This window comes from Salvelinus alpinus, chromosome 11 (genome assembly GCF_045679555.1).
Source record: "Salvelinus alpinus chromosome 11, SLU_Salpinus.1, whole genome shotgun sequence".
In the NCBI taxonomy this organism is placed as follows: Eukaryota; Metazoa; Chordata; class Actinopteri; order Salmoniformes; family Salmonidae; genus Salvelinus; species Salvelinus alpinus.
The window spans coordinates 40,799,342-40,812,173 of NC_092096.1; the positions used below are offsets into that span (position 1 = coordinate 40,799,342).

At 46.8% G+C, this 12,832-nt stretch overlaps 1 protein-coding gene across 3 annotated transcripts in view; it reads right to left on the reverse strand.

The window, feature by feature from the left end:
* Positions 1–12,832, reverse strand: part of LOC139534163 (ras association domain-containing protein 3-like) — a 56,046-nt gene that overhangs the window by 34,207 nt on the left and 9,007 nt on the right. The window contains exons 1-2 of one of the 3 annotated variants that reach the window (XM_071333002.1): positions 11,707–11,988; positions 7,698–7,822 (exon numbers count right to left, since the gene is read on the reverse strand). In XM_071333002.1, the coding sequence (XP_071189103.1) occupies positions 7,698–7,822; positions 11,707–11,827 (246 nt within the window). In that variant the 5' untranslated portion in view covers positions 11,828–11,988. Of the gene's footprint in view, positions 1–7,697; positions 7,823–8,872; positions 9,156–11,706; positions 11,989–12,832 lie in introns of those variants that run through there. The other 2 variants (XM_071333003.1, XM_071333000.1) reach the window with 2 other exon arrangements.

The window sequence follows — 12,832 nt, forward strand, 5'->3', positions numbered from 1 at the left end:
GGCTTCGGGACAGATCTCTGAATGTCCTTGAGCGGCCCTGTCAGAGCCTTGAACCCGATTGAACATCTTTGGAGAGACCTGAAAATAGCTGTGCAGCGACGCTCCCCATCCACCCTGACAGAGCTTGAGAGGATCTGCAGAGGCTGTAATCGCTTACAAACACAAGTTTAACAGTCAAAGGACACAAACAGTTTAAAAAATATATATTACAAAAATACATAAAAATAAACCAATATGTTACCCTTTTCTATTTTTTTCCCCAAAGCAAAGTAAAGATTCGGAATATTTATGTAAATGTCATATTTCAAAACGGGGTTTTGTGTGTAGATTGATGAGGATTTTTTTTTTGTAATCAATTTTAGAATAAGGCTGTAACGTAAACATTTTGGAAAAAGCCAAGGGGTCTGAATACTTTCCGAATGCAATGTATATGGATTACACACTGGCCCCTTCTCTGTGGATCAACTTTAAACACCTGTGGCCATATACGTGGTTAGATTACACCACAATAGTACTGGATACCTGTCCCTACCCCCTTTGACTTAGCCAAATAAGGCCTGAGTGACTCAACTTTGACTTCTGCTGTGTTTCTTCTGAGGCACTGAGTGCATTGGAGTGAGTGTGTGTGCGCGCGAGTGTGCATGTTGCAATGTATCTGCTGCCTCTCTTCCTCTGAGGCACAGTAACTCACAACATTCTCTGACAGCCAAGAAGCTCCACTCACTCATGAGCAAACACCATAGGAATGCTTGGATACAGACACGATGCTACTGTAATATATTCCATCTTTGCTTCTGTAGTTACCTAATTTTCACAAGTTCACAACAACAACAACAAAAAGTTCTTAGTTATGTGCAGACTACTGTATTTCACTTAACTGGTTTCTGAGCTACACAAACCACCCTCCATTTTGCACTTCAAACGGTAAAGAACCTGGCACCCAACGTTGACCCTGGAGAGATCAAAGGGACTATTATACTGGGTAACATACTTACTCTTTGGGGAGTTGAGCTGCTGCCCATAATTCTGCACTCTTTGTTGCCAAAACAGCCAGATCAACACTATCCACTTCACACGCTCTCGCTTTTCTCAAATCAAGTTGAATCTCAAGTCTTTCAACACTCATTTTGTACATGTTTTTATACCTTTATCAATGATGAATGTGTGCCATTTACAGTGGAAGCTTATTGGAGAGGAGCGGAGGAGGAGGCAGCGATTATACGGGTAGATACGGTGGGCAGAGTTCAAGGCAGCATTGTAAACATAAACACACACCGACCCAATTCATACCACACCATTGGCTACCCTACGATCAGCCCATAGGCACAGATCTATAAATGTATATGGGGCAACTTTATCCTACTCATAGCTGCAGACAACACAGGAACAGCTGCTGCTCACAGGTATAATACTATAGGCAGGTCAGGACTCGCTTAGACACAATAGACCTGCTCTCTCCCTGCCTTATGCCCCATATTCAGTAACTAACTGTGGCTCCTTTGTCTGGCCCTTAGATGGACACAGGGCTTAGAATAATCAGGTCCCCACTCTGTCTGTACATTGAGGGGGAAGCGCAAACACAACCTATAGACACTGAGCGGGAAGCACAGAGACGCTACAGTTAAAACACAGTCACTACAGGCAACATAAACATCAGGTGAGATTATCCCTCATCCCGCTTGGATTAGACGCAGGCTCTGATTAGATGTTGGCTCTGTCAACAACATGGACGTCTCTCCTCCTCAGGTAACAACACAATGACTCACTGATTACACTACAGACTGGCAGGAAAGATAGGAGACGATGGGAAACAGGGGAGAGGAGGTGCAGATAAGAAACAATAACACATCATGTATTTACAGGCTGACCTGGAAGTCATCAGGCTGTGATCGTGATGGGATTTTGATTGTGATTGTGGCACAGAAGCCACTCTGTCGTGTGGTTGGACATAAGGTTTTCTTTTATAGACATGACTTCTTAGGGCTGTGAATGATAGGGGACCTAAGCTGGAACCATAAGGGGCTGCGATGACCACTGACGTATCGCAGACCAAATGAATATTGACTAGTAGCGATAGACATTCTAGTTCAATAGAGTTCACTGCAGAGTCCCAGAAGATTCTTGGATCCAGACCAAGACTTGGATCTATGTCTGCTGATAGGAAACACTGTCTGTCAGAGGTAGCTGGGGTATGGGGAAAGCCTGGGGAATGTCTGGTGTGTTGAAGATGTTATCGTACATCTTTATCTGTCCAGTTTGACACAGAGAGGGACCGTTGAAATAGCTGGAACACCCTGTCTGTAAAACAGTAACATGATGAACCAATCTGAGCTGAACTCTGACCCCGCTCCCTCACAACAACCACGTAACAATAAAATCCAACATCAACATCTACAGTAAATCAGGACCGGGTGTGATTTTGGAAACTATCTGAAGTTACAGCCCACTAATCATATAGAACAGAGCTGTTATGCAATATATGATTTAGTGGATTTTGTATCCGAGTTCTAAGTTCTGGGTTCTGGGTTGGAGAATGGTTCCAGGACCAGGCACTCTGCTGAGAGGTTGGGTTCTGTTATCAGAGGAGTGTAGGCCTATATCTTATAACGAGAGCCGTGTGACACGAGCAGCCTTTTAGTGATTCACATAGCAAAAGTGAAAAACAGAGTCGTAACAGTGTTCAGGGGGTATTTCCACAAAAAATGTACATTTTAGTAATTTATCAGACGCTCTTATAAAGAGAGTGAGTGAGTGCATACATTTTCATACTTTTTTCATACTGGTCCCCCGTGGGAATTGAACCCACAACCTTGGCGTTACAAGCACCACGATATACCAACTGAGCCACACAGAATTGTATTTAACATTAGGGGTCACTAAGGAAACGGTTGGCTATTTCTGTTGGCTGCACAGTGTGCTGTTGAGGAATCTTCATTCAGCGTGAGGTCTAAAGCTTCGTTCGATCTACAGTGGGGAGAACAAGTATTTGATACACTGCCGATTTTGCAGGTTTTCCTACTTACAAAGCATGTAGAGGTCTGTCATTTTTATCATAGGTACACATCAACTGTGAGAGACGGAATCTAAAACAAAAATCCAGAAAATCTCATTGTATGATTTTTAAGTAATTAATTTGCATTTTATTGCATGACATAAGTATTTGATACATCAGAAAAGCAGAACTTAATATTTGGTACAGAAACCTTTGTTTGCAATTACAGAGATCATACGTTTCCTGTAGTTCTTGACCAGGTTTGCACACACTGCAGCAGGGATTTTGGCCCACTCCTCCATACAGACCTTCTCCAGATCCTTCAGGTCTCGGGGCTGTCGCTGGGCAATACGGACTTTCAGCTCCCTCCAAAGATTTTCTATTGGGTTCAGGTCTGGAGACTGGCTAGGCCACTCCAGGACCTTGAGATGCTTCTTACGGAGCCACTCCTTAGTTGCCCTGGCTGTGTGTTTCGGGTCGTTGTCATGCTGGAAGACCCAGCCACAACCCATCTTCAATGCTCTTACTGAGGGAAGGAGGTTGATGGCCAAGATCTCGCGATACATGGCCCCATCCATCCTCCCCTCAAAACGGTGCAGTCGTCCTGTACCCTTTGCAGAAAAGCATCCCCAAAGAATGATGTTTCCACCTCCATGCTTCACGGTTGGGATGGTGTTCTTGGGGTTGTACTCATCCTTCTTCTTCCTCCAAACACGGCGAGTGGAGTTTACACCAAAAAGCTCAATTTTTGTCTCATCAGACCACATGACCTTCTCCCATTCCTCCTCTGGATCATCCAGATGGTCATTGGCAAACTTCAGACGGGCCTGGACATGCGCTGGCTTGAGCAGGGGGACCTTGCGTGCGCTGCTGGATTTTAATCCATGACGGCGTAGTGTGTTACTAATGGTTTTCTTTGAGACTGTGGTCCCAGCTCTCTTCAGGTCATTGACCAGGTCCTGCCGTGTAGCTCTGGGCTGATCCCTCACCTTCCTCATGATCATTGATGCCCCACGAGGTGAGATCTTGCATGGAGCCCCAGACCGAGGGTGATTGAACGTCATCTTGAACTTCTTCCATTTTCTAATAATTGCGCCAACAGTCGTTGCCTTCTCACCAAGCTGCTTGCCTATTGTCCTGTAGCCCATCCCAGCCTTGTGCAGGTCTACAATTTTATCCCTGATGTCCTTACACAGCTCTCTGGTCTTGGCCATTGTGGAGAGGTTGGAGTCTGTTTGATTGAGTGTGTGTACAGGTGTCTTTTATACAGGTAACGAGTTCAAACAGGTGCAGTTAATACAGGTAATGAGTGGAGAACAGGAGGGCTTCTTAAAGAAAAACTAACAGGTCTGTGAGAGCCGAAATTCTTACTGGTTGGTAGGTGATCAAATACTTATGTCATGCAATAAAATGCAAATTAATTACTTAAAAATCATACAATGTGATTTTCTGGATTTTTGTTTTAGATTCCGTCTCTCACAGTTGAAGTGTACCTATGATAAAAAGTACAGACCTCTACATGCTTTGTAAGTAGGAAAACCTGCAAAATCGGCAGTGTATCAAATACTTCTTCTCCCCACTGTATGTAGAGCTTTTCCTGCCCTCTTGTATATACTTACGGTATCCTTTCATCTTGGCCCATAGCTTAACCTTAGTAATCAGTCGGTCTTCAGGTCAGAGTGGATGTTTTTAAGAGGAGCGATAAGATCTTAGCCCAGCTAAGATAAGGAAGAAAAACTGAGTGAAGCAGGTAAGATAGCATACCTATGGCATGACGCAAGCAACCCTATAGGACGTTCTACATTACCCCGCGCACGATGAGGAGGAGAAGAGGGAAGGGAATAAGGGAGACTCCCGTTAGTCTGAGAGGTGTCGAGTCCCTGATCATTCCGCCACAGATAAAGAGTTCTGTGAAGGTTTGTGAAGAATGCACATATTAACAGAGGTGTCACAAAGGTCAAAGGTTAAAGTTCAACATCTTATGCAGGTGTTCCTAAGCTAATATTTGGGGTTAACGAGCAGCAAAGAAGCCCAGAGGGAATACATCAACATTCTTCTCCTCCTAATGACTGTTTTCCCCCAGGTCCCTGTGTTTGACTTTCCCATCGTACAGGAACAGGAAATAGACCTATTATTTACCGCCTGTCTGGTTAGCTAGCCTATCAGAGGGCATGGCTCAGCCTATAAGAGTGCAGTAGGGGACATTGTCATATTAGTTCAGAGGTCACTCTCAGCACTGTGCATAGTCACTCAGTCAGAAAACACCTCCCCTCAGTCAGAACAACTATCTCTACAGCTAAACTTACTATACATGAACTAACTAAAATCACACATTAACTAACCGAGTACAAATTATGTACTCGGGTGTCTTTGTGTGTCATTTCTTGCATTAGTGTGTTCATTTTTGAGTTAGTGAGCTCTTGTTGTGTATAGACCTTTAGTTAGCGCTGACAGAGATGTAGATTGCATGTGATTGCATGTGACACAGACAGAGTACCACTAGGTGTTAATTTATTAATCATGATAGTTACTGAGTAATATTGTAGAGGCCCTCTTTATTCCTAGTTTATTACAGACTCTTCTAAACTGGGATAAGGGAGCTCATTGTCTTCCTGTGTCTGTGTCCTCTGGGTATAACAGAGGCTGAGAAGATCCATCCATCCATCCAGCCTCTCTCCGATTCCATTTCCTTCACCGAGACATTTCCTGTCTCATGGGTTCATATCATTATCTGTCCATTTCAGGAGAGTTGGAACCACAGACCACAGAGCAGAGACAGAGAGTTGGACAGAGATAGAGCTACGGTCTACTGGGAGGTTCAGAGTACTTTATATAAGGATAATGAAGGATCATATAAATATAGGAATCTGGTTCTGGTTCTGGGCAGTCACATGGGAGAGTTGATCAAAACCCAACAATGCCTCCCGCTGTCTGACCCGGCCGCACGCACGCACGCACGCACGCACGCACGCACGCACGCACGCACGCACACATAGACACAGACAACACACACACACACCCAACCACAGATTAACACAGAAACAGAAACACGACACTGTGAAACAACAACAATGACAGACATCTGCATGTCTCAGCAGCACAGTTCAGCACTGGTCCCATTTTTCTGCTGAGCTAACATCTCACCACTAAACTGTTTCACTGCAGTATTGAAGCCAGACTGTTTTTGACAGAGTTGAAGATCCCTGACATGCTGAATATGTCACGCCCTGATCTGTTTCACCTGTCCTTGTGATTGTCTCCACCCCCTCCAGGTGTCGCTTATTCTCCCCAGTGTATTTATCCCTGTGTTTCCTGTCTCTCTGTGCCAGTTCGTCTTGTAGGTTAGTCAAGTCAACCAGCGTGTTTTTCCCGTACTCCTTTTGCTATTCTCTTTTTTATAGTCTTCCCGGTTTTGACCCATGCCTGACTCTGGACTACCTTCCCACCTGCCTGATCATCCTGCCTGCTCTGACCTTGATTCTGCCTGCCCTTCGGTACCTTTTGGACTCTGAACTGGTTTTGACCCTTTTGCCTTTCCACGACCATTCTTTTGCCTGACCCTATTGGATTAATAAATATTGTTAGACTCCAACCATCTGCCTCCTGTGTCTGCATCTGGGTCTCGCCTTGTGTCATGATGGAATATGATCCACAGAGGTGTGTCTATATGGCGTAATGCCCTCACTCATTCCATCCATCCATCCATCCATCCCACACGAGAGTTGTGTGTGTGTGCATGCTTGCGTACATGAGGTTGACCAAGGCTCAGGGACTTAGGGACAGGGCCCCCCCACACACACACCCTTGGATTCCCCTGGGACCACAGAGGACAGAAATGTGTGTGAGGCCACCCAACACAACCCCTGCTATATGTGGCAGCCGGCTCATGTTGCTGTTGGGTGTGCTACAGGGCCAGGTAGTTTAGAATGTGCACACATGCGCGCACGCACGCACACACAAACACACAATGACTCCAGGGTTATTAGCCTAGTGGTTAGAGCATTGGGCCAGTAACCGAAAGGTTGCTGGATCGAATCCCCGAGCTGACAAGGTAAAAATCTGTCATTCTGCCCTTAAGCAAGGCAGTTAACCCGCTGTTCCCCGGGCCCCGAAGACGTGGATGTCGATTAAGGCAGCCCGCCTGCACCTCTCTGATTCAGAGGAGTTGGGTTAAATGCGGAAGACACATTTCAATTGAAGGCATTCAGTTGTACAACTGACTAGGTATCCCCCACTTTCCATTTCCCTTTCCTATTATATAGAGAATGACATGGACAGCTGGTCTCAAAACATTGGCTCCACATAGCTAATCCCAAACACGCACCCTTCAGTATGATACCATCAGAGTACTCAGAGCCAAGCCATTTATCCCCCCAAAAAACCCTGAGAGCAACACATCCCCCAAACAGTCACTCACTCCAGCCAAGAGTTCTATGACAAGAGATACAGTATAGAGACAGAGAGAGCGCCATCTGGTGGTACATTGGTGAACTACGTCTCAGTCCCTCACTGTAATCACAGGCAGGGCGAATACTCATTATATGCACTCTACCGCCCCCTTGTGGTGAAACACACGAAATACAGTCATAATGTGACCATCACAGAATATAATAATATCAGCACTCATCTCAAGGAACAAAGTGTTGACCCTTTAATTAGACAACACAGACACACAGAGGGAGTGAGAGAGAAGGTGGGTACTCACAATGGCCGGTGTGTTGTTGTTAAGGTGGTCCTGGCTGAGGGGGGTGTCAACGGCAACAGGACCACCGGGGTGACAGTCCAATGACACTCGCTCTCGACACTCTGGGTGACACGTATACTTACACCCTGGAGCAGGAGGAGAGGAGCTTGTTAAATAATTGTAAAGAGCACACTCTGACCTGACCTTGCAGACTCATAGAGCCTGCATTACCTCTCGGTGTGTGTCAACGGAGCGGGCAGTGTTTAACACCGCACCGAATACCCTCATTTCATACTTCAAGTTATTCTTCCACCTCTTGAAGACTCTTGCCACTTCCTTGCCAGGAGGATTTAAAGTATTTCATCTGTGTTTGACTCAATAGCAGCGTGATCATTAACAGAGACCCGTGGATTCACTCAGGTCACAAGTACTATGTTAAATACGCAGCAAACCCCTAACAAGTTGAATCCATAACCAAGTAACTAATGTATAACCCAGCCACTAACGTATTTAATCTGTAACGCAACCCAAACGGCTATGGGAGTATTCCCTGGGACTCCAGGCTCGGGTCTCCAGCAACAGCAATAACCAGGTGAGGTTGTGTTGTGTCTGGAGAGAGGACGAGATGGAAATGAGGTTGTCCACAGTATGCAAACACTCACACTGACCCCCTGTTCGCAGTCACCGTTCAAACATCTTTCAACTGAGCTCTCAACATTCAGCTCGGTCAAGTGAAACAAACGTTACGATTCCAACTCTTCCAAGTGCAGGAAAAATGTAAACATTATATAATACACCGGAATGACAAAGAACAAGAGGAACTGTTCCGCTGACATTCAATCAGATCTGCCTGACAGGCTGGGGAAAGTCTACAAGTGACACACAAACTTCCTCCCGTGCATACTGTAACTCCGCCACGGCAGAACAAAAGGTTGAAGGGATCTCTAATATGTACTCGCTTTCTTTCTCTTTCTCCTCTCGTTCTCTGCGCTGGCTTGGCCAGCATCCAGCAGCCCACTTAGAAATAACTCAGTCTGGGAGGAGAGACAGGGGGAGACTGCTAATAACACAGAATACATTACACACCACTGTGACACTCCCTCTGCAGAGTACAGAACATCCAGCAAGTCCTCACTGTTAGCACTGGTGTACAGGAACAGAGTGGAGTGTGCGTGTTTGTGTGTCTCCTCTCTTACCTGAGGACCTCCTCTTCACCTGCCGGCTGAGCTTCACCGACAGTTTACAGATGGCTGCTCCCATCCCCGACCAGCACACCATTTCCCTCCTGCCTCACACACTCTTCTCTCTGAAGCTCTCCCTCACTGCTCTGTCTGCCAACCAATACTCCTTGACCACTGCCTACACTGTACCACCACTGGCTAGTAGCAACAGGCCCAGCTTCGACGCACTCACTCTCTTACACACAGGCACAACAAGCATCAGGAACAATAGCCTGTATGGACTGGGAACCCCCCCAGCTCCCTCGCCAGCCCAGACCTACACAGAGACTCATTTGCCTAGCTGCTACCACTCTCTCTCTCTCTCTCTCTCTCTCGCACTCGCCCACTCACTCTCGGTCTCCCCCTCCCACTCTCTCTCTGTATGGTAGTGCTGAGTGGGTGATTTGCCTGTCAAATGGAGGCTCGATGGGTCACAGTGATGGACACACAGACAGTAGGAGAGAAGAGAGAGGGAGAGATGGAGGGGGAGAGAGAGAGAGAGAGAGAGTGTGCGTGTGTCCGAGCGTGCGTGCGTGCGTGCGAGAGAGAGTGTGTGCGTAGGCCAGGGATGCTCCTCTCTGAGCTCACCAGCACACAAAGAGGGTGGTCAGCTCTTGTCTGCTAGGCTTCCTGCCTTAACACTCGCTAACTCTCTGTAGCTCTCGATACAATGAGGCAAAGCCTGGGCATTGTCTCAGCTAGGCCCTAGCGCTGGGACAGAACCAGAGAGGAAACGTTACACTGTCCGTCCACGACGCCATGACATAATAACAAACACCACCACAGGCTATGTCATCAGACATAAGGCACTATGCCTGTGATGCATGAACTTAGAGGAGATTTGTCTCGCCCCAGTGAGGAGAAATCAAACACATTTACATTACATTTACATTTAAGTCATTTAGCTGACGCTCTTATCCAGAGCGACTTACAAATTGGAAAGTTCATACATATTCAACACGGAGGGAAACACGCTTCCATGCCTTACACAACTGCAAAAGACTGACATCTGATGATGATTTTTACTGTCTGTCTGATGAGTTAAGCACTTTCTTTTCCTCTGGGAGTCTCCTGGGCCTGTGGGGAGAGAGAGAGTGTGTGTGTGTGTGTGTGTGTGTGTGTGTGTGTGTGTGTGTGTGTGTGTGTGTGTGTGTGTGTGTGTGTGTGTGTGTGTGTGTGTGTGTGTGTGTGCGTAGTATAGCTGTGCTGTCTCGTTGATAATAGCCCTTCCTGTAATCAGCCAGGCAAAACCAATCGATCAGACTTAATCAGTGGAGCTGAGAGGAGCACAGAGCGCAAGTCAGCATCTTCCCACACTCCCCCAAAAAACAACAACACACTCCACAAACAGATGCGTACCAACACCACTCGCCCCTGAGCCTAGCCAGTGTCAGCTGTGTGTGGTATTTAGAGCTGGCTGTCTAACCATGTCTCTGTGTGCTGGGAGGAGAGATGAGAAACCTGTGGCGACCTTCTCACCGACGTGCCAAGAGCCAATTCAGCCAAACTCTGTCCCCCCCCCCCCTCCCTACAACACACACACATCTTGCAGTACCACTCCCAACATGTAAAGACCATAGCCTTTGTTTTAAAAGCAAGTAAGAGAGGGCCAGACCTTCACTCAGAGGACACCGTGTGGTTGCAGAAGACATAGCAGTACTCAAGCCTACTCTTCTTGGAGTCCCGCTGTGACCAGGTAGACCTGTGTGCGTGTTCGGGGATGGAGTGTGTGTGTGTTTGTGTGTGTGTTTGTGTGAGAGAGAGAGATATAGTTTTCTTATCCTGTAATCAAAGCTGGAGTGAAGCCTTGTGTTTCACTAGGTACAATAGCTGTATCTGGGCTATGGGGTCGACGTGATCAACTTACGAAAGCAGTTGGTATGACACTAAGGCTCTGGATGCAGCAACACAAAAGGACAACACTGTTTAGTACTGGACTGTAATCGGAGTAGAATGGTCTGGGGCTGGAGAGCTGTGTGTTTGTGTGGCTCGTCCAGACAGGTGGCGCGCTGTATTCGTTCCTGCGCTTTCTTTAGACTATAGAAAATAGATCTCCTTTTTGAAGCAGCATTGCGCCCACTCAACAGCCCTCTTAGTTCCACATTCTACATTCGGAGACTTCAATTCTGAATTCCACGTCTCTCGTTCCTATCCGGCTCCACTCCGGCCCCCACTAACAAAACACACCGCACTAAAACACAAATACACACTGCCAGGACAGCAGGTGGTCTCAGACCGGTGCTGGCTGTCAGTGGAGGAGACGGAAGGGTTGTCATTCCATTGTGGTAGTGTTGTTTTTCCTCCTTTAATCAGTTTCCCATAGATACCAGCGACGGGACTAAACCCATTCCCTCAGCACTTATGAGCCTTTTCACACATGGCTGCCAAACACCTAACTGAAATGCACACACACTTAATTATGGAACGCGCATATCTTTCCATCTCTCTTCCACTCTCCCTCTCACCGGTATCCCTTCCTCTGTCTTTCGGTCTCTCTGCAGAGTCTGTCTGTTTGCCTGCCTTCCACACAACGTGTTTGTGCTGAGTCTTGCGTGTTTCATGACAGGTCAGGGATGACATTGAGTGATCTGTCTGTGGACTCAACACTGCATCTGTGGACCTGAACTGTAGGTCCCTAAACAATGTGTTTATATACTTGTTTTATCTCTCAGCTCATGGCCTCTTAGTGACACCAAACCATCTGCCTGCCTTACCACCATTGCTCTGGGGTTGGCTAAACACAGGCCCACATACACACACTCACATAAACAAACGTATACACACACACACACACACACACACACACTCACCAGAGTTCCTCCAAAGCAGGCTTAGTTCCAGGCGTCCAGAGCGGCGGATCAGTTTGGGAACACGGAAGAAGAAACCAGATAACCTCCTCAGAGTCCTCCCAAATCCTTTAGCCAGCCCCATTACTCATTCACTCACACAGAGCTCACACACACTCATACGCTCACACACCCAGGTTCCAACTCATACATACTGGGCTCCATTTTGCAGAGAGCGCTGCGCATATCCAACATAAGGTTGCCCCGGTCCTGCAAATCCCAGACTGTCTTTCACTCTGGCCCCTCTCTACCCTCTTTCTCCCCCTCTCTTTCTCTCCCTCTCTATCCTGCCCTGTCTGGCTTTTCTGTGTCATGTCTGGCCTGTGCTAGTCCCTCCCCTTACTGTCGCCCCCCATTCACCCCGTGCGTGCGTGTGTGTGCGCGTGAGAGTTACACTCCTCATGAGTACCGGAAATCCCCACAAGGATAATAAAACAAGGAAAATTCTCCCTCGTGGGGACATTTCCCAGGATCCCACAAGGACAAAGGCTATTTTAGAGGTTAGGTTAAGGGTTATGGTTACAATTAGGGGTTAGGTGAAGGAGTTAGGGTTAGGGTCAGGGGTTAAGGTCAGGTTTAGGGTAAATAGGATTATGAATTGAAATACATTTTAGGTCCCACAAGGATAGTAATACATAAAGTGTGTGTGGTCATTGTGATGGGTCATTAACCTGTCACAGAGGGTAGTGTCTTCTGGAGCCACACTGTCACTGCACCTGCACAAACAGCAGCTGGGTGCTAGGGCAAAAAAAATTAATAAAAAATAAAATAAAAAAAACACACACACACACACACACACACACACACACACACACACACACACACACACACACACACACACACACACACACACACACACACACACACACACACACACACACACACACACACACACACACACACACACACACACACACACACACACACACACACACACACACACACACACACACACACACACACACACACACACACACACACACACACACACACACACAGCCTTCAGTGGAGAATGAAATCTGATCTAGTCAAGGGGAATTACAACAAGTTATTTCCAATCCAGGAGCACAACAGGTCTCTAACACTTCCC